The following is a 22282-nucleotide window of genomic DNA, read 5'->3' as shown; positions in this document are numbered from 1 at the left end:
ACAGGTACATGGATGGGAGGGGTTTGGACTGGGTGTAGGTCAGTGGGATTAGGCAGAATTATAGATCAGCACAGACGAGAAAGGACGATAGTTCTATCTGTAAAGTTTGTGGGAACCCTTGGCTAATCAGAAGAAAACAAACAATTCCAAAGTAACAGTTAAAAGAGTTTCAAAACTGTAGAGAAACTCTTGCAAATGACTTGCAGCTGTTACTGTTACTTGTGAAAAACTCTTCTCTATGCCAAAGAGTTTTAGACAAAATAGTATAATTGCCATATAAACCATTAAAAAATTTACAATAATGTAAATGATCCAGCCACAATGGGATAATTGTATTGAAAGCCATGACTTTGTATGCTGCATGCCAATTTTGGATCGAAATCCACCTGAATACCATCATAAAGCCATTTATACATGAAACAGAAAAACACAGTCTATGCAGATATTACATGATGACAGATTCTTTAATAATTATAATTCATAGGTACACCATCATAACTTGGTCAAATCTGAATGGACCTTCGGTTTGCAGTTTCTATTCAGGTCAGTTTGACAAATTCAGTATTTGAGTAAAGTTGTGTCACAGTGATGTTCTGAAGACAATTGTCTCATTCTTTTGGAATTTTTCACTTTTCACAGGAAGAAGTGGAGGTTTCCTCATTAATCTGTAGCTTTCCAGTTATGTGAGCAATGAAGCATCTTAACAGATGAATCCCAGAATAGTTCAAGGAACTGTGGAAACAATTCACACAGCAATATTACTTTTTCCCAAATGACAACAATTCTTTAAGTTTGAAAACTGCAAGAGATTTCTGCATTTTACAACCACTCAGTCATAATACAGAAGTTATGAAGAATCAACAGACTTCAATCGTTACCAATTCACCTAACAGAGAAATTCTTCAAGGAGCTAAATAATAAGGAAATTCTTATGGAAAGGGGGGGGGGGGGGGGAACTGAGGATAGCACTAGATAAATTAACAGAATGGTACAAACAAGGGGGACTACAGCTACCAAACTTTAAGAATTATTATAGAGCAGCACAATTAAGATAGCTATCAGATTTTTATCAAACAAAGGAAAAACCAGATTGGACCAGATTAGAGCTAGATAAAATAGGGGAGAAGGTACCTGAACATATACTATATAAGTGGGATGAAAAGCTGGTGCAACATAGGAATTCACCAGTACTGCACCATCTGCTCAACATTTGGAAGTAGATTCACGTAGAAAGGAATAAAACAAATTATCAACTACCAAAATTAATAATGACGCAAAAATCAACTAATCCCTTTCACAATAGATAACCTTTCCTTTAGAGAATGGGAGAGAAAAGGGATCAAAAGAATAGAAAATTGTTTTTCGGGAAATAAATCATTATCTTTTGAACAAATGAAGGACAAATATGGTATAACTCACGGTACAATGTTTGCATACCACCAACTGAAAAGCTACTTGAAAGACAAATTGGGAAGCAGGCTGAGGTTACCAGAAGGAAGCAATTTTGAATATGTGATTACAGACACAATGATAATTAAAAGATTTATAACAAACATGTACATCAAACTGCAAGAGAAAGAGAATGAGGAAACAAGCTGTAAACCCAAACAAAAATGGGAACAAGATCTAAACATAAAGATAAAGAATGAAACATGGGAAAAGCTATGCTCCGGAACTATGAGAAATACAATAAACACGAGGTTACGAATGATACAATATAATTGGTTACACAGGCTATACACCACCCCCCAAAAGTTAAATAAATGGGACCCAACAGTATCAGACAGATGTTTTCGTTGTAAGAAGGAAACGGGAACAACAGTACATGCAATTTGGGCATGTGAGAAAGTGGAAAAGTTTTGGGAAGATCTAAACCAGGTATTAAATAAAATCACAAAAAGCAACATACCAAAAAATCCAGAGGTCTTTCTTCTAAGTAATATAAGAAGTAAAGAACTTGGACTCGATTTGGATGGAACTCTAACTTATGTTTTAATTGTATGTTACTTAGATTGAAATTTCTTTAACCTGGTAGAAGCAGATGTTCTGTTACTGGCTGGAAGGAGTTTGAAAATTACTGAAGATGACAATTAAAAAAAAAAATCAAATTCATTTACTGCAATTAAGATATAATACTTTGATTTTGCTGACCCACAGCATTTTAGATTCTACTTACTGAAAAGGAAAACCTCACACAACTGTTCAAAACTGATCTGGTTTGGTAATTCAAGTCGCAAATTTTGCCAAGTTCATCACAGGCTCTGACTTCCCATCCATTGAAGACACTCAACATTGTCAAGGACTCCCATTATCATGGTTACAAATTCTTCTCACTGCTACCTTTGGGAAGAACCCTAAAGTCCAGCACCTCTAGGTTAAGGAAGTTTTTTTTTCCCCTCATAACAGCTATCAGGTTCTTGACTCTCCCCACATTACCTAACACAAAGAAAGATTGTCTGTACTATTGCTCTATTTAATTAACTGCACATTTTTTTTCCTTGTGCCAACTGTAACTGCAAATATTTATTATTTACCATCTTTTGTATAGAAAAACCCCTGGTATCTGGCACATATGGGGATTGTTTGATGCTGGATATGTGGATTTTCCAGTTGCTTGAGATTGTGTGTTGCACAATTAATAAACAGTAAGGTGCGCCAGTTTTAAACTTCCATATTTTTTACCTATTTATTTTCCATAATTTGCCAGTTGTTTGAATTCCAGATAACATGGGTTTTACTATATTTATTTTCTCTTTCCAAACTGGGGTAATTTCATGTATTCTATGGCAGTTATTTTTTAAATATACAAAACAGAAACATCTCTTTGGCTGCATCAAGAGTTTTGATGCACAAGTACATTGCACTTGTGTGTATGACAATAAACTCATCATCATCAAATATACAGAATAAAAATGTATTGACAGTCACGGGTGTATGTTAATGATTACACATTGTACTTTACTGTGCTTATTCGGTTTCAATGAAATCAGTGGAGCCGACTTTCAGAAGCTGTGTACAACATACACTAAAGGGATTAGGACCAACTTTTATTCTATTTTATCTTTCACATTCCTTTCCTCAGTAGTGAATGAACAGCACAAGTCAGCATCAGTGGATTGATATAGATTTAACAAAGACAATGGGTCAAGGCGAGTACGGGAAGAACATTATTTTTTTTAAAAGATGAGAATAGAGGAAAATAGCAAAAATCCTCCATCTTAAAAAATGCAAAAATCAGAATTTTTCTGAAAACTTTGAATGTCCAAATATAATTCAATCCAACCAAATAATGTACCAATGGGATCATTCCACATGGCTGATATTACAGCTGATATCAATGAAGGAAAAGCCAGTATCAATACTGGTGAGTTGAGTAATCATCTGACTTGTCCAAGATCAATCACACTTTTTACTGGTTTCCCATTGAGCACCATAATTAAACAGTGGTGAAAGATCATACGGAGTCATTCCACTCACCCTGCATTTAAACAAGTAATGAAATCTTCGTTCCCACGTTGCACGAGAGAGTAATTTCTTAAAGCAAAATGGGGCTCATTTCTATGTCCCCAGTATCCTCTCACCCCATTGTCCTTCGCAAATTAAAATTACCATTTTCACATACCTCACAAGGAAGAGCTGAGGAAAACACCCCTGAGTTTTTTTCTCTATCACTTCTTGTACATCCATGATCACTTTCAACAGATTACCCTGTTGTGGTCGGTCAATCTTTGTTAATATTATCTGCAATTAACATAATAGAGGGAAGTAATTATTTGTTACCCTTAAGGATGCAGTTTATCAGCCCTATCATTATATTGGCAAAGATCAAAATGATTCCATATTAAATTACCCATCAGTCTGCCATTTTAAAAAAAAAAATGGCTCCTTGCAAAACAAGTTGAACTTTTAACAGCACAAGTAAAAGCAAATCTTCATTTTTATGCAACGTTCTATCAAAAACATGAAACATATTCACATCAAATATTGTCACATGCTGGTCTATTCAATTTACCTTCTCCAACAGCCCTTTACAGTTACAGTGGAGCTCACGTACAATTAGAGCAGTGCTTGTAAAACAATACTTAGCATTTCTCTCATTCCAATGAATTATTTTAAACAATTCAACTTGAATTTATTTTCTACATTTCATATCTAGTCAAACTATTAAACCATCAAGACAATTGATCAAAATTTCAAAACATTTTGGTTTCAACCATACACATACATCAATTGTAATTTAACGGATAAGCTACAGGATTGTGCAGGACCTTGGCAGAAGAACTTGACAGCAGAAGCAGAAAAAAGCCCAATTAGCAACTATGTATTTAAAGATTGCATCTAATAATGAATTATTTATTGCACTGGGATAAAATTATTATTTAACAAATTTCATTTCATGTCTATTTTTCATACCCAGTTCTTTTCTTACGTTCATGGTTAGATACAGAATCCCTCAATGGAGGATGCTTGTATTTTACCTTTGAACCATCCTATAGCTTTTCTCTACACACTTTGAATGAGCTGATGTTGTCGGTGTTTCACCAAGACTGAGAAACCAAGCACATGGTCCAGCACTGGGAGAGAACCGCCAGCTGTTGAGACTTGGTGTCTCAAATAACAGAATTAAACACTGAAAACATCTCATAAACCTGTTGTGAAATTCTTCCTAACTCACCAAAGCTGGAGAGAAGACCTGCCAGGACTGGATTTGGGCTCTAATTTTGAAATGACTGTGATAGCCAATTTTCAACTAACTGTCAGACAGACCTATTCACATTGAGAAACAAAAAATAGCACAAAAATGCTTGTGAGCCTTTAAGAATAATCCATTTAGTACAATCGTGGCCAAGCCTCCACTTTAATATAAATTCCTGCTCTTTCCTCATATATTTTTGGTGATTTTTATATTTAGACATCTCCTGTGAAAATACATTCAGTGACTTGGCCTCAGCGGCTTTCTGTGATAGAGATTTTTTTTTTAAATCAAAGTACCTTTCACATCTATCCACATCATCTCACACTTACTTGCTCACTTACTCAGTTTGTCTATGGTAAATCATCTCGAGTTTGTTTTGCATCTTCCTCGTAATTCACAATAAATTTTGTCACCAAAAAGACTGTTGATCTCTACTCACCACCTTCTATCTGTAATCAGTTTTATCCTCAAACTCAATTTACACACTAAGCTCCAAAGTGGGATTTTATCAAGGATTCAGAAATGGAGGGTTAAATCTTTAGAGCAAAGATCAATCTGGAGCATAAAAATGACAGCTATCTGGTGAAACACCAAAAACACAAGCTCATACTAAGTTTGAAGAGAAAATCCAAAGGATGGGAGAAAGAAAATCAACTGAAAATTATTACTTACGACATATGGAATTCCAAACTCTTCACACATCTCAATTGCTATTTGATCTGTTTCTTGAATTCCAATTGAACTATCCAACAATAAAAATGTCCTCTTTAAGCTAGGGAAGGAACATATGCTTAGTTTAGTTTTTCACATCTTAATTTCCATTTTCCTTAAAAAAAAAGACACACTCTTTAAAGGAAATAAGTCAATGAATCTGCTGGAGGATCTCACCAGGGTCAAGCAGCATCAGCAGGAGAAAAATGGTCAACATTTCTGATTGGAATTCTTTTTCTCCCACAATGATGCTCGATTCAGCGAGTTCCTCCAATAGATTGTTAACTGGTCCCTATTCCAGCATCTGAGGTCTGTTGAGTGTCTTCATCTCTTTAAGAGATGGTTTTGGTGCTGGACAACTGAACTGCTTTCCCACTTCTGTCAACAGCAAACCCTTCCACAAAGCAAGATGAAAAGTCAAGGCGACACAAGCACAATATGTGGAAGGCTATTCAGCCCAACTTAATTTATTCATCTACCCAGAAAGATCCTACCACCTCTCTAGTTACTGTTAAATGATTCCAAGGTTTTGCTTTCTCCACTCTATCTGAAGAATTGTGCTACATGCTGATCACCAGGAAAAACAAGAACAAAAATTCATATTTTGCAACCAGATTAATTCATCGCACATTGAGGGTATTTTCACCTATGAGTCAGGTTTTGGTTCAAGCTCTTCTCCAGATCCAGACTGACATTTCAGTCCAATGAAGAGGAAGTTCTTCATTTGTGGCTATACTATCATTCAAATCAGACATTACCGTATATATTCATGTAATCGTCAAATTTTTTTGGAATACCCTCCTGGGCAAAATAAAAGGCGCTCAACTTTTACATGGATCAAATTTTTGACCTTGGTATGTATCTGCGTCGTTTAATGCGCTGGGAGCTCAAATGGACAGGACTGTGTGGCAAGTCCACAGATGGGTGTTTAGATGGGCAGGCAGTCAGCAACTCGGAAAGGTGGGCAGCCGGGGCCAAAAAATGGGGGGGGGGGGGGGTGGGCTTGACAATTACATGGTATCGATGATCACATGCTTCCTGTACATACAATAATGCATCCCAATGCAACAGTACACATGTGCGTATAAAAAGATTTAGGTCTCCAGATTCCTAGTTTTTTGCAACGACAACAATTGATGAAAATCCTGCCCTAATCCTGATCTAAAGCCCTTTTTTGAAAAGCAGAAACAGTTCTTCGAGTGGACTTACAACATTTATCCCGCAACCAAAATCATTAAATGCAAACTTACTGATCATTTATCTCAGTGTTAAGTGCAGAATCTATACCTACAACATTAACTACACTTAAAAAATTAATTGGATGTTCAATCTCTCGTCTCTTAAGCTGACCCTCGGGGGTGAAGAATGACTGGTTTCCACTCCAGTTCTCTAGGTTTTGAAGTGGGTTATAAAGCCAGTTTGCAGCCAATAGACTCTACCATAGGTTGGACAGGAGATGCTTGTCAATGAGCCAGGTGGGTAGCTTGAGAAATTATTTATTCAAAACCTCTGGGTTGTCTGCTGTCAAATCAGGGGATTTACCTCCAATATCCTCACCATCTTAAGCCTGCAATCAATAGCACAGGAGACTTGCCACTATCATATTTTTGTTGTGGACTGCCATGAAAATTAATCACCAGATCCCCAAGAATACAATCATGACGACATTTAAACAAAACAGCTTTGAAACACTTTGTTATATCTTGAGATCATGCAGGATGTGACTAACATGAATGTCTTTTTCAAAATGGCTTAACACTAGTGGAAAAAATGACCAATTTCACTAACGAACAGGAAATGTATGGATAAAATACATATCTAATAATAAAAAGGTCATAAACACTCACTTCTGTCTTGCTTGGAGATAAATCTCCACCATTTCCACAAAATCAGAAGGTGCCCTGTATCCATAACCTGGCATATCCACTACAGTAAAAGCCTTTCCCACTTTAAAGAAATTCATTTTCTTTGTATGCCCCTGAAACAACATGGAAAGAGGATAACTCAAGATCAAAGAACCAATAAAAATTGGAACTGCAACAATTAATTATTTGAGTTTTGCTCTAAAACCAGTTACCTACAAAATGTTATTGGGAATTTACTGTGGTGTTGCTTCGATTTGAAAAAGCATCCATTTGCCGGAAACAAAAGGAAATCAGACATCAATAAATGTGACAAGAAATTAAAAGACAACACTCACATACAGTACATTTCAATCTGGAATATCTGTATGGAAGTAAATGTCCAGAAACTCAACTGAAGTGAAAGAAAATCATTAGGTTAGAACTTGCTGTGTCCGAAACCTTTTGAACATCAACAGGAAAAATACTTGCATTCCTAATTGTTCCACCTACAGGTTTATAGAGCACACATGTCAAACTCAGGCCAAATTTGGCCCATGATATAATTATATTTGGCCCGCAAGATCATATCAAATATGTATTAGAGCTGGCCTGCTGGCCTCCGCGCCAGTATAGCGCATGCACAGCTAATACTACAAATCCCAGAATGCTTTGCAAATGTGTTGGCGCCGGACCGTCAGCCCACTAATCACCCCCACCTCCTCTCTTTACTTACATTAGCATCTGCGACCTGTCGCCTAACTCACATGTAATAAACCCCTTACGAAAAATGGCCAAACCAAAGACAGAAAACAGGACCTTTCAAGACAAATGGGAGGCAGACTATATGTTCATCATTTTAAAAGACAAACCTGTTTGTCATTGAAGCAAGTTGTTATTTTTTTGACTTGTTGGCTTGTGAAAAAAAAACCATTTAAAAGGAGCTTAAAGGCTAGAGAGAAATATTATTTATTGAATATTTTATTTCTCATTTGTTAATGCTTCTTATGGAAAGAGTTTAACCAAAACTATTATTAAACATTTATTTTAATAAGAAAAAGTTTAACATTACGTATGTTGAAAGAAGAGAAAACATGCAGATGTTGTTGAAAATTTTCAATAAATATTTAGTTTGGCCCACGACTTAGTCCAAGTTTTTAATTTTGGCCCTCTGTGAATTTGAGTTTGACACCCCTGGTCTAGAGGAAACAGGTCACTTGTATCTTATGCAAATGATGAACCAGGTCTCTCTTCTAAACCAGCAAAATTTGAGGTAGAGGAAGAAAGATGACCACAATGAAAATAGGATGAAGTAAAACAAATTAAATATTATTTTATAAAATAATTTAACTGAAATTTAGTTCTGACATGTGTAAGATGTTGCACTTTGGTTGGTTAAACCAAAGCAAGACTTAGACATAAATGGTAGGGTCTCGGAGAGTGTTGTAGAAAAGAGAAACTCACAAATGCAGTACACGAGAGCAGTGAGACAGGTAGACTGGGTAGTGAAGTCGTATTTGGCACATTAGCCTTCATCAGTCAAGCTGGGAAGTTCATGTTGCAATTGGACAGAATGTTGGTGAAATCACATTTGGTCACCAGCCAAAGGAGAGATATCATTAGACTGGAAGGGACAGAAAAGATTAAAAAGGATGTTACACAGGCTGCTGGACTTGTAATTCAATATACTAGGATATTACTTGCTGGAGTGTACGGGGCAGATGGGGGGGGGGGGGGAGGCAACAAATTAGCAGGTCTTTTACTACCCCCCCACCACCAAGTATGGGGAGTCAAAAAATAAAGGGCATAGATGTAAGGTGTGAGAGGAAATATTTGAAAAGGGACCTTTATTCATACTGAGGGTGATGGGCACATGGAACTAGCTCCCAACAGCAGTGGTAGAGATGGATATATTGAAACATTCAAAAGAAAAATGGGCAGGTACATGAATCGGAAAGGTTAAGAGGAATAAGGGGCAAAACAAGAAAATGGGACTAGCTTGGGTAGAAAACTTGCCAGCATGGACAAGTTAGGATTAAATTTTTGCAGCATAGAAACAATTTTAAGAAATACAGGTATAAAGGAAAAAATAAATTCTCTTTCTACGAGGCAAAAGGAGCAACTCTAATACAAAACTGTTGATTTATTTAAAAATTAATTACTACCGAGAGGAACCATTTGAATTGTTGCTGCATGCTAAACTGTAAAAGCTTTTGTCATAGATGACTGCAAGTCCTCATACATTCTCCATTAAGTTGACATTTCAAGAAGTGTTACTTGTCCAATAATTAGGTAACAGCAGGTTCAGCTCAACCCTGATCTGGAACATTTACAGATTATTGCAGGAAAAAATAGTAATTCCTTGAAGAGATTCCTGCTCTCAAAGCAAAATATATCAAGGTTTACTCACAGATATATTTTTATGCTCCAATAATGGAAACCTCAATGGTTATAAAAATGGAATATTGACAATGTTTATATAGCAGTGTGGCACCTCACCACAAGGCAGGTGAACCGGCTCCGCTTGTAAGCCACGTGGCGGGGCAGCTGGCCAAAGTGGCGCCGTCTGGGGTTTCCCTTCTTTCCAGCACGGGGCTCGGAAACCCGCGCTGGGGGACCACTTGAATCCCGGGTGGCGTCAGCCCCCTCCTCAGACAGGTCCGGGCTGGGAGTATGTGCAGCCCAGCAGCCTGCAATAAACCAGTCTGTTCACTGAGTTCAACCCGTCTGGTTGTGTGTGTTATTGCAGGAGCAGTGTAGCCATCGCTACAATTGGTGACCCCGACTGGTTCAAACGTCTTTGAACCCATCATGAGCGAGCCTGGGATCAGCGCTATAGTCGTAAAACTGCCTGAATTCTGGGTTCAGGAGCCGGAGACCTGGTTCGGCCACGCGGAGACCCAGTTTCACCTCCACCAGATTTCGTCCAACACGACCAAATTTTACCATGTGGTCGCTGCCCTGGACCAGGTCACCGCCAGACGCGTGCTGCACCTTATTCAGCACCCACCCACCGAGGACAAATACAAGGCCATCAAGCGAGAGCTTACTGGGTCCTTCGGACTATCCAGACACCAGTGTGCCGCTATGGTACTACACCTCGACCCCCTGGGGGACAGGTCCCCAATGGAACTGATGGACGAGATGCTCGCGCTCATCGGTGAGCGCATCTTCCTCAAACATATGCCCGGAGACATCCAGCCGCTGCTGGTCCAGGAGAGCTTCACTGACCCGAGGAAGGTCACCCAAAATGCCCAAGAGCTATGGCTCGCACGATTCTTGGAAGGCTCAGTGGTCCAGCAGGTCATGAGGCACGGGCACGACCACCCCAAGCCCGCCCCTAGCGCTGCGGTAGAGCAACCTGCCCCTGCAGAGGCCTCCAAGAGCATAACCAGGCCACAGCATCCGCTTCAGGCCTCCGCTTCTACAACCAGGGCTGGGGAGCCAAGGCTCAGAAGTGTCGTCAGCCTTGCTCGTTCCAGGGAAACGACCAGGCTGGCTGCTATTAATGGCTGCAGTGGCTGGCCAAGGACACAGCCTTCTCTACCTGCAGGACTCAGCCAGCGGCCGGCGGTTACTCATTGACACTGGAGCCCAGATCAGCGTCATCCCGGCCACGGCCATCGAATCCAGGAACCGACCTCGTGGACCTCCCCTCCATATGGCCAACGCAACGGCAATCCGGATGTATGGAGACAAGACAGTCCACTTCCAGATTGGCCAACAGAATTTCGCCGTCTCGTCCCTCCTGACTGCCATCCTGGGTGCAGACTTCCTCCTCGCACACGGGCTTCTGGAGGACATTCGAGGTAGGCGCTTGGTGGACGCCTGTACCTTCCAGGTCGTTTGCCTCGACACCTCCTGCTCTGAGCAACCGCAGATGGCCACGATCAGCATGCCCAAAGACGAGTTCCAGCGCATCCTGGATGAGTTCCCGACACTCCTCAAGCCACAGTTCTCCACTGCCTCGCCACGCCACAGAGTGTTCCACCACATCCCCACTCAGGGCCCACCGGTTCACGCCAAGGCACGCCGGCTCCCGCCTGACAAGATCCAGGTAGCGAAGGAGGAGTTTTCGTACCTGCTAAAGCTGGGGATCATTCGGCGGTCCGACAGCCCGTGGGCCTCACCGCTCCACCTGGTCCCGAAAGCCTCCGGCGGCTGGCATCCCTGTGGAGACTATCGACGGCTCAATGAGGCAACAGTTCCTGACTGTTACCCCATCCCTCACATCCAGGATGGCTAACCTGCACGGCGCGAGGGTCTTCTCCAAGGTTGACCTGGTGCGTGGATATCACCAGATCCCGGTGCACCCTGAAGACATACCCAAGACGGCCATCATCACCCCCTTTGGCTTGTTCAAATTCCTGCGCATGCCATTCGGGCTCAAGAACGTCGGTCAGACCTTCCAGTGCCCCATGGAGTCTGTGGGCAGGGACTTGGATTTCGTCTTTATTTATTTGGACGACATCCTCGTCGCCAGCAAGGACCGGGCGCAACTCCTTGCTGGCCGACTTCGGCCTTGCAATCAACCCGGCTAAGCGCCAGTTCGGGAAAGAGTCTATGCAGTTCCTGGGCCATACCATCACGGCGAAGAACCCACGCCCGCCGCTGTGATGGTTGCCGCTATCAGGGAGTTCCCACGCCCGGACAGCCTCAAGGGGCTGCAGGAGTTTGTGGGTATGGTAAACTTTTACAACCGCTTCATCCCGGGAGCTGCGCACATCATGCAGCCGCTGTTCGCCTTCATCGCAGCCAAGCACAAGACACTCACTTGGAACCCAAAAGCCTGCACTGCATTCAAGGCCACCAAGGAGGCCCTCGCGAAGGCCGCCATGCTCGCCCACCCGCACACCGGCCTGAATATGGCACTCTCTGTCGATACCTCTGCCACAGCCGTCTGTGCTGACCTGGAGCAGCAGGTGAATGGACATTGGAAGCCGCTGGCATTCTTCAGCCGTCTGCTCCGCCCACCGGAACGCAAGTATAGTGCCTTCGACCGCAAGTTACTGGGCATGTTCCTTGCAGTGTGGCATTTCAGCTATTTTTTGGAGGGGAGGACTTTTACCATTTTCACTGACCACAGACCCCTCACCCAGGCGCTTGCGATGGCAAAGGATCCCTGGTTGGCCCGCCAGCAGTGTCACCTCTCCTTTGTGTCGGAGTTTACCGCCAATATTCGGCACAAGGCGGAGAAGGACAATGTGGTTGCCGATGCACTCTCGCGACTGGCCATCTGCGTGGTGACGCCCGGCCTCGACTTTGACCAGTTCGCCTGGGACCAGGCAGCTGATGAAGAGACAAGGGCCTTCAAGACCGCCATCACCGGCCCGTGGTTCCGAGACCTCCCAACTCCGAGCAGCGAAGGCACCATCCTGTGCGATATCTCCTTGGGCCAGTGGTTCCAGCAGTGGTGCAGGCAGGTCTTCCGTCACATCCATGACCTTTCACATACGTCCATCAGGTCCACTGTCCGGATAGTGGCAGAACGGTTCATATGGCATGGGCTGCGGAAGCAGATCGCGGGCTGGGCCAGAACATGCACCCATGGCCAGACATCCAAGGTGCACAGGCACACCAGGGCGCCCGCAAAGGAGTTCGAGCACGTCCGGGAATGGTTCAGCCACATGCACGTGGACATCGTCGGGTCCTTACCCGATTCCCAGGGCAACCGTTACCTGTTTACGGTGGTGGACCGCATCACTCACTGGCCTGAGGTGATCCCGATGCCAGACACCTCCACCGACTCCTGCACTCGAGCACTGTTGGGATGGTTGGGTCGCCCTGTTTGGCCTCCTGGCTCACCTCACCAGCGATCGGGGCGCCCAGTTCACGTCTGCGCTCTGGGCACAACTCGCCAACAGGTTGGGGATCCAGCTACACCGCACCATGGCCTACCACCCGCAGGCCAATGGACTGGTCGAACGTCTGCACCTTAAGTTAGCGCTCATGGCCCGGCCTCACCGGTCCCAACTGGAAGGACGAACTGCCTTGGGTGCTCCTGGGTATCCGTTCCACTCCCAGCGAAGATCTGCAGGCGTCATCAGCTGAGCTGGTCTACGGTGCGCCGCTGTCACTACCTGGTGAGTTCGTCAACACACCTCACAATCCCCAGCAGTCGCCACATGAACTACTTCCTCACCTCAGGGCAGGCTTGGACTCTTTCGAACCCCCACCGCCGCCCAGGCATGGTACCCGCCTGTCTCACGTTCCCAGCGAACTGCTTTCCGCGGAGTAAGTTTTCGTTCGGCAGGGCCCGACCATGGCATCTCTGCAGTGACCGTATGAGGGGCCATACAGGGTTGTACAGCGTTCCAGCTAGACGTTCACGCTGGACATGGGGGGCAGGCAGGAGCTGTTTACCATGGACAGGCTGAAGCCAGCCCACCTCAATCCCACCGAGCCCGTGGTCGTTGTCCAGCCCAAGAAGCGAGGCCGCCCGGCAAAAAAAGACATTGGCGCCGGTTCTGGAGGGGGCTCACCACAAGGCAGGCGAACCGGCCCCACTTGTAAGACATGCTGTGGGGCATCCGGACAAAATGGCACCATCTGGGTTTTCCTTTCTTTCTAGCACAGGCTCGGAAACCGGCGCTGGGGGACCACGTGACGCCCAGGTGACGTCAGAGCCCTCCAGTGCGGTTCTTAGCCAGGTCCAGGCTGGGAGTATAAGTGCAGCCCAACAGCCTGCAATAAACTAGTCTGCTCACCGAGCTCAACCCGTCTGGTTGTGTGTGTTATTGCAGGAGCAGTGTAGCCGCCGCTACAACAGCAATATTGCGAGAAAATATTGGCTCGGAGAAGCAAAATTTAGAGGATCTGACACCTGATCCAATATAATATATCAAGAGCATGGTTGATTTAGCAGTTAGTACAACGCCTTTAGACCACCAGTGATTGGGAGCGGGCTTCAAATCTCATGCTGTCTGTAGGAGTTTGTACATTCTCCCCGTGTCTGTGTGGGTTTTCCCTGGGGGCTCCGGTTTCCTCCCACCCTTCAAAATGTACCGGGGCTGTAGGTTAATTGGGTATAAAATGGGGAGCACTGGCTCATGGGCCAAAATGGCCTGTTACCGTACTGTATGTCCAAATTAAAAATTTTATTTAAAAAAAGAGACTGACTTAATGACAACATTTTTAGCAGAAGATATATTCTAACATCTCTGCGTGCAGCGCAAGCATATTTTACCCCAAATCGAAGTGCTAAACGTAGCCTGGTTCATTTGCAGAGTATTCTTTCGTATTCATGTGTTTCATGTACATGGAGGCCACCAACCATTAACAAGGATTTGAAAAGATATGACCTAACAAATTTCTTGGTCATTCTCAAATGGCCAAGAATTTTTTCTGGTCATTTATTTTCTTACCTAGTCTACCACCATAGGATAAAAACATTTTGTAGTCTTGCAAATAATTTCATTGTTAACTTCCATCATTTTCCATTTCTTCCTGATGTCCATTGAAATTCTGTTCACACATCTGTCAAGTATCCACCCTTCACCCTCCTTAATCCCTCCAATAATTATGTGGGATCATTTTGTTCAATTATACAACAATATGACTCATCTCTTGTCCCCCTAATGTACCTTCCACCATCTCGCAACCCTACCAGCTCCAGGTTTGACCGACATCAAACAATGTTATTTCCTCACCATCCATAGAGGATGGTGAGACTCTGTTTTCATAAAGCACACAAGCCCCATTCTTTTGCACATGTCTTGGGCCTCACAAATCAATGGCTTTGCAAAAATTAGTGCTTGCTCCCTGCACAGTGCTAGTTTAATGCACTTTTCCCTGCACAGAATTCCCAGCCTATTAGCATTTATATGATAGGGAAGAAGGTGCAATAGAAGGGAGGTGCAAAGAACCTGAGATTGCAACTTAATTTGGAAGTTATGAAATTAATGCATTCATCACAGGTAGCCAAGACAGTTCGGCATCTGTAGCATGAGCACAATTTGTGTACCATCTGAAACAAAATAAGTGTAATTTTTATAACTCACATATACTCACAGGATTTTTTGAAACCCTAACTTCCATGCCAGGAACCAAGGAAAACAATGATTTTATCAATGAAGACTTTCCAACATTGCTTCTCCCTATAAAACACACCTAAAATTAAAAAAAAGGTATTAAATTTGAGATAGTAGAGCATAAACCAGAGACTTGAAATTGTAAATTCCAATCTATTGATTTGGAGATCACACCTTTGCTTTGTAATTAAGGGTTTATAAGGGGTTCAAATCATTCTATCCATCTCTCAATAACTCACCATTTTGGAAAAATCGTTTCAAAGTTGGCACTAACTGAAACACCAAGAGAAAATGGTACACGAACGTGAAAAGATATTTCCACAAAATTACATTTCCCGTGGAAGTCAAACTCAGGCAGCACATATGGCTGGGATTTACCAGTGTTTGCCACTAAGAACTCATCAGTGTTTTGGATTTAGAAAGGAATAGAATTCCTGGTTGTTACTTCATGGCCATATACAACATTTGATAAGCAATGAGAAAAGCAGCACTAACCTCTGGTAGAGACGTCACTGGTGCATGTCCAATTCTTATAGCAGAGGTGAAATAATCTATGATATGCTTTCTTGAAGGTGTGAAGAATTGTTCTGCTGCAGCAATATCCTCAAAACTTGGAGCAAATATTTCAAAGTTCACTTTATTTGTGTTCTTAACTAAGTATGGCTCCAAGTCTTTGAATGGAAAAACAAAACTCTTGAGTTTCTTTGTGCTAAGTTTTGAAGTTGCATGGATAGAAGATAGTTTGTGTGTGTTTCCATGGGCCAGACATACTGAAATTGCTCTCTCCTGTGCCATGTTTCCTTTTAACAATTGTGCCAAGCATGACAAATGTGTTCGCATTGTCACCACTCTTCCCATCATATTATTAATATGAAAGAAACCTGAAAGGGAGAATTGGAAGTCACAGTAAAAAGAAATGGGTACCATTCAATAGACTAAAAGCTCAAAGGCAAGGTTCATAGAGTATGAGCTAAAGCAAGTTTTTACTGCAAACTCAGGAGTCATTTGATTCTGGAATTACTTAATTCAACAAACTCTATACTTTGAAAGTGAATGGAACAAAGACAGCTTCCACAAATGAAAAATAAAGTTGATAATGAAAATTTCAACCACAGAAACAGAACATGCTGGAAATAATTGGCACGACAGGCAACATTTACAGAGAGAGAGAAAATCAGAGTTAAAGTTTTACACTTCTCATCAGAAGTGAGTTCTGATAAAAGGTCATCAACTTGAAAAATAGCTATTTCTCTCTTCATTTGTGCTCCCTGTCCAGCTTAGTGATTCCTTCTCAACTTACTGTGATGAAGATGCAACCACAGTGCAGAAATCTACTAATGTGTGGTCTACATAATAGTTAACAACGAAGGAGAAGGGGAAGGGGGCAGTGGGCAAAGTGGGGAGGGGACAGCGGGCAAAGTGGGGAGGGGACAGCGGGCAAAGTGGGGAGGGGACAGCGGGCAAAGTGGGGAGGGGACAGCGGGCAAAGTGGGGAGGGGACAGCGGGCAAAGTGGGGAGGGGACAGCGGGCAAAGTGGGGAGGGGAAAGCGGGCAAAGTGGGGAGGGGAAAGCGGGCAAAGTGGGGAGGGGAAAGCGGGCAAAGTGGGGAGGGGAAAGCGGGCAAAGTGGGGAGGGGAAAGCGGGCAAAGTGGGGAGGGGAAAGCGGGCAAAGTGGGGAGGGGAAGGAGTAGAGGAGGGAGGTAGAAGAGGAGGGGAGAAGGCAGCGGAGGAGGGAGGGGAGCGGGTTAGGGTTATGACGGTGGATGAAGGGGTGGAGGAGGAGGAGGGTGGGGAGGTGAGGAGGGGAAGGAGGGAGGGGAAGGGGCAGAGGAGGAGGGAAGCAGGTTGGGGTTATGACGGTGGATGGAGGGGAGGGAAGAGGGAGGTGAGAATGCAGAGAAAGGTGGCGAGGGATAGGAGGAGGAGGGAGGGGAGCAGGTGGGGAGGTGAGGAGGATGGCAAGGGGAAGGGGCAGAGGAGGAGGGAGGGAGGGGAGCGGGATGGGGTTATGATGGTGGATAGGAGGTGGAGAAGGGGTGGGAAATGGGAGGAGAGAATGCAGAGAAAGGTGGTGAGGGATAGGAGGAGGGAGGGAGGGGAGCGGGTTGGGGAGGGAGGGGGAAGGGAAGGGGCAGAGGAGGAGGAGGGAGGGGAGCGGGGTGGGGAGGTGTGGAGGGTGGCGAGGGGGAGGGGAGCGGGTTAGGGTTATGACGGTGGATGAAGGGGTGTAGGAGGAGGAGGGAGGGGAGGAGGGAGGGGAGGAGGGAGGGGAGGAGGGTGGGGAGGTGAGAAGGGGAAGGGGCAGAGGAGGAGGGAGGGGAGCGGGCGGTGGGAAGTGAGGAGGGCGGGGGGCTAGCGGGCGAAGGTGGGAGGGGTGAGGTTGGGCTACTGCTCCATTCGGCTCCCTGGGCTGGACTCACCTCCCGCTCGCCGGGGCTGGTCCGAGGAGAACGGGGGAATCCACGATGTGACACCGCTGGTCCCACTCGCTCCGCTCCCCGGGAACCAAGGGGCGCGAGGGAAGGTCCGGGACCCGCCGGCAGCGACGTGGCTTTAAAGCCAAGGGAGAGTCGGTCTGGAACTAAAATGCCTGCAGTCAACCCCCGTGGCCCTTTCCCGGTGAATGGCAGCATGGTAACACTAGCCCACTTTGATGTTGAGTGATTGAAAAATCTTCCAGTGGAGCAGATGACTTTTTGAGAAGAATGGGGAGTAAGAACATGAGCTCAGGCAGTCCTCAAACCCGTCATTTCATACGCGAAGAAGGCCATTCAGCCCATCAATGCTACCCATTCAGAGCACTCCTATCAATCCCACGCCCCCCCCCCCCTGTAAATCCATCCTCACACCCCTATATCATCGTCTGTATGCCACCCATGTAGATCAAGATTAATGAGCTACTGTAAATTATCCTTGAAATGCTGGTGGAAATTGAAGTACTGGTGGTTACAGGGGGAAAGGGCAATATACAAACCCTGCCCAGGCAGCACCCAAGGGCGCCCCATTGAACCTGAGCAGCTGGAACTCTGCAGCATCACCTGTCTGGGTTCCTGATCCCAATCCCAAGCAAATAGCAAAACTTACACAAGTCAAATTAGTTCTGGGATTCTTAGCAGTGCTTCCATTCACTGTTGATCTGTGAAAAGTTGCAACTGCCTTGAAAGCTTAAAAGTAGAACAAGGTAAATTTAATCTTGGGAAATTCGACACTTCAATAACTTTGGAAGTGGGGTTGGGGGGGGGGGGGGGGAGAGATTTAAGAAAGCATCCATTGTATTCTCTTGTATTTTACAATGAATAAAGACAACATTTTCACCCAATCAATTTAACAGAAGAATGTTATTTATCATCTTGTTAATGTATTTCTGTGACAATATTTATATTTTCATTCCTTTCAGATTTAGACAGGATTGCTTCCCACCATCTCTACCAGCCCATAATTTATTTCCTTAGCTCAAAGAGGCCTTTGCTTCAAATTCAAAGACCTTTCAATTAATTTTTAATTTCAAGATTTTAAATTCGAAGATATTTTCTCCCTTCCAGGCTTCCTTTTTTTTTCTTTCATTTAATATTGCTTTGACTTTGATCGACCTGCAAGGCTGCATGTTGCTGATCCCAATCTCAGTCTCCTCCACTATGTGGCACTGCTCCTACTCCATGCCACCTGAGAAGATGCTTTTTGTATGACTATTTCTTCTCCCTATAAAGTCCTATACTTTAAAGTGTTTTTCCTTCTCTGCAAAACATTACATTTGTCCATAATCTTTTTTCTTCTCTGTTCTCATCATGTCCTTAGGTTTTCCATATCTCCAGGTACTCAGATGCTTTACCCTATACCACTCCAAAATGTTTTTCTCATTTAGTCATCCCAACTCTCCACATGTGTGTCAATTTCCCAAACTTGTTAAATCATCTGCTTCTAGGCAATATTCATGACTGCTTTCTCTGTCTGTGCTCTCATCTGGAGGGTGAGCACCGTGTCGTGAACCAGCAATTATTTTATGCATGGCCACAAGCATAGCCTTCTCACCACACTGGCCCAGGTAAGGCCAAGAGGCTGGAAGCAATAAAAGCCAGGGAGGTATTGTGAGAGGTGAGAATGCAAGATTCCATCATCCATTTATTATATAATACTAAATAAAAGCAAAGGGCAAATATTAAAGATTACTTCACATTAAATGACTTAGTTCAATCTAATCATGGTTAATGAAATGCCTTTAAAACACCAGCAATTGGGACCAGACTGGGATTCAGATCCCATGCTGTAAGGAGTTGGTACATTCTCCCTGTGTCTGCATAGATTTTCTCCGGGGGTTCTGGTTTCCTCCCACCGTTCAAAACGTATTGGGGGTGTAGGTTAATGGGATGTAAATTTGGTGACATGAACTCATGGGCCAAAGTGGCCTGTTATCGTGCTGTACGTCTGGATTTAAAATTTAATCTGTTCAAAGAAATATTTAATATGCAACCACAGATACATGAGGGGCACAAATTTATGAAAATGTGATAAAGAAAATGATATTTGTTTTTTGGGAAGCAAGGAAAAAAGTAATTTACATCAGTGCTGCTGAAGACATCCATCACATCTTCCATCATGAGCTCTCTTTGAATACTCAATCTGTCCCTCATACAGTACCATGAAACATGGCAGCCTGCAGATGCTGTAATTGTAGTAAAAACACACAGTTAATGCTGGAGGAACTTGAGTTTGCATTGGAGCCTCAGTCCTGTAGGCTGCCAGGATCAGGGTGGGAGTGCACAATAGACGGTTGGCCATGTATGGTTGCTTGAGTTCCTCCAGCATTTACTGTGGGGCTTATACAGTACAACCTTCCAGTAAGTTGGATCTAATGGCACAAGCTGTCCACTTGTTATATAGTCTTATGTCCAGCAAATTTCATGCAATGTTTGTCATATTAACAAAGATATTAATAAAAGTGAAGGAAACCAATTAGATCATGTTATTTTATGATGTCTAGCATTCAGAAGGCATCTGTGATCCTTCAAATTTCACTCAGTAAAATAATTTGTTTATATTCAAACCACTTCACCAAGCAGACCAGAGTTCTGACTATAAACGGACAGGAAAAGTACAACTATTTTTTAGCAGTACAAAGAAGTCATACTGTTTCATGTCAAAAAGGAAATATCCTTTACCTTGTAGAGAACTAGGATATTTTAAGTTCTATACTAAGTTTTTGAAACAAAATGAAGAAAGATGAAAATTAAAAAGGCTTGTTAAGTCTCATTTCCCTTTATGGAATTTTTAAAAAAATGGGATTTAACTTATCTTCCTGCTGCACACGATGAGCCAAGTGGAGGATGATAACTCAAAACTTCTGTTAGGTTGCTTGTCATTTGCAGTCAGATGCACAATTGGAGAGTTGCTGCCCCACAGCCCCAGCACCTCAAGTTCAATTCTGTCCACTAGTGGTCTTGATGCAGAGTTTAGACTTTCTGTGACTGCCTAGATATCTTCCAGTCTCTTCACAGTTCCCAAAGACATGCAGGTTTTCCGGTGTATTGTCCTCTGCAAATTACCCCGAGTGTGCAGCTGTGTTGGAGAATCTGAGATTGTTGATGGAAATGAGACTGGTGAAAATAGGTGCTTGATGGTCAGCAAGAATTCAATTGGCTGGAGGGGCAGATTCTGAGCTGTTGTTGCCAACCTGCTGAACTCACTCTTACTTTATACAAGTCTCCAGACGTAAAATTTCACTAAGCGACTGGCCCAGAGCTGATCAGTAAAGCTGGGCTGTGCAGTGTCTTACCAGTTGGCAACTCTCTCGGACAGTGTTGATAGCTGGTTACGTCATAGCCCATCAAAGCTGCTCAGTGTTATTGTCTCGAGAATATTAAAAAATAAAGTTCAGGTTAAGGAAAAAAATTTAAACATCAGAAAGGACCGTGAAATTAAATTAATTCAAGAACCATAGTACAGATGATTGATGATTAGAAGATTGGCTTGACATCTAGGGTTCCAGAGAACCATTAAACATAACAGTACAGAAAACAGGTCCTTTGGCCCTTCTAGTCTGTGATGAACTGTTATTCTGCCTAGTCCCACTGACCTGCACCCAGTCTACATTCTTCCATACCCCTTCCATCTATGTACCTGTCCAAATTTTTCTTAAAAGTTAAAATTGAGCCTGCATTCACCACTTCAGCTGGCAGCTCATTCCACGCTCCCACCACTCTCTGTGTGAAGAAATTTCCAATGTTCCCCGTACACTTTGCCCCTTTTACCCTTAACCATGTCCTTTGGTTTGTATCTCACGTAACCTCAATGGAAAAAGCCTACTTGCATTTACTCTATCTATACCCCTCATAATGTTACACACCTCTATCAAATCTCCCCTCATTCTTCTATGGTCCAGGGAATAAAGTCCTAACTTGTTTAACCTTTCCTTGTAACTCAGTTCCGCAAGTCCCAGCAACATCCTAGTAAATCTTCTCTGCACTCTTTCAATCTTATTGATATCTTTCCTATAGTTAGTTGATCAAAACATCACACAATACTCCAAATTTGGCCTCACTAATGTCTTACACAACTTTACCATAACATCCCAATTCCTATACACAATAATTGATGAAGGCCAATATGCCAAAAGCTTTCTTTATGACCCTATCAAAGATGCTGCATTCAGGAAATTAATTATCTGTATTTCCAGATCCCCATTTGACCACACTCCTCAATGCCCTACCATTTACCTTGGTTTTTTCAACTTCAGGATTATTATTATTGATTGTACAAGTACAACATGACCAAACAGGATCTCCAGTCCTTGGTGCAAAAACATGCAAACACACATTCATACAAGTGTACAAACAATACACATGCAGTACATATATAAAATAAATAAATATTATTGAATAAATAGAAGAATCATGGAGGGTCAGTATGAGCAGTTCAGCATTCTTACTGCCTGCTGGAAGAAGCTGTTCCTCAGACTGGTAGTGCTAGCACTGATACTCCTGTATCTCTTTCCTGATGCAAATAGCTG

General features: G+C 43.4%; 1 protein-coding gene across 3 annotated transcripts in view; it reads right to left on the bottom strand.

Annotated features, from left to right (window-relative positions):
* Nucleotides 1–445: 445 nt before the first annotated feature.
* Nucleotides 446–22282, bottom strand: part of gtpbp8 (GTP binding protein 8) — a 50396-nt gene continuing 28559 nt past the window's right edge. The window contains exons 1-7 of one of the 3 annotated variants that reach the window (XM_069889999.1): nucleotides 17700–17828; nucleotides 15774–16159; nucleotides 15259–15357; nucleotides 7255–7385; nucleotides 5369–5468; nucleotides 3623–3741; nucleotides 446–732 (exon numbers count right to left, since the gene is read on the bottom strand). In XM_069889999.1, coding sequence (XP_069746100.1) covers nucleotides 627–732; nucleotides 3623–3741; nucleotides 5369–5468; nucleotides 7255–7385; nucleotides 15259–15357; nucleotides 15774–16139 — 921 coding nt within the window. In that variant the 5' untranslated portion in view covers nucleotides 16140–16159; nucleotides 17700–17828 and the 3' untranslated portion in view covers nucleotides 446–626. Of the gene's footprint in view, nucleotides 733–3622; nucleotides 3742–5368; nucleotides 5469–7254; nucleotides 7386–15258; nucleotides 15358–15773; nucleotides 16160–16578; nucleotides 16663–17699; nucleotides 17829–22282 lie in introns of those variants that run through there. The other 2 variants (XM_069889997.1, XM_069889998.1) reach the window with 2 other exon arrangements.

The sequence above is a fragment of the Narcine bancroftii genome, chromosome 7, assembly GCF_036971445.1.
Source record: "Narcine bancroftii isolate sNarBan1 chromosome 7, sNarBan1.hap1, whole genome shotgun sequence".
Taxonomy (NCBI): domain Eukaryota; kingdom Metazoa; phylum Chordata; class Chondrichthyes; order Torpediniformes; family Narcinidae; genus Narcine; species Narcine bancroftii.
Note: the sequence above shows the minus strand (reverse complement) of the source record. Positions and strands in the feature narration are given on the sequence as shown.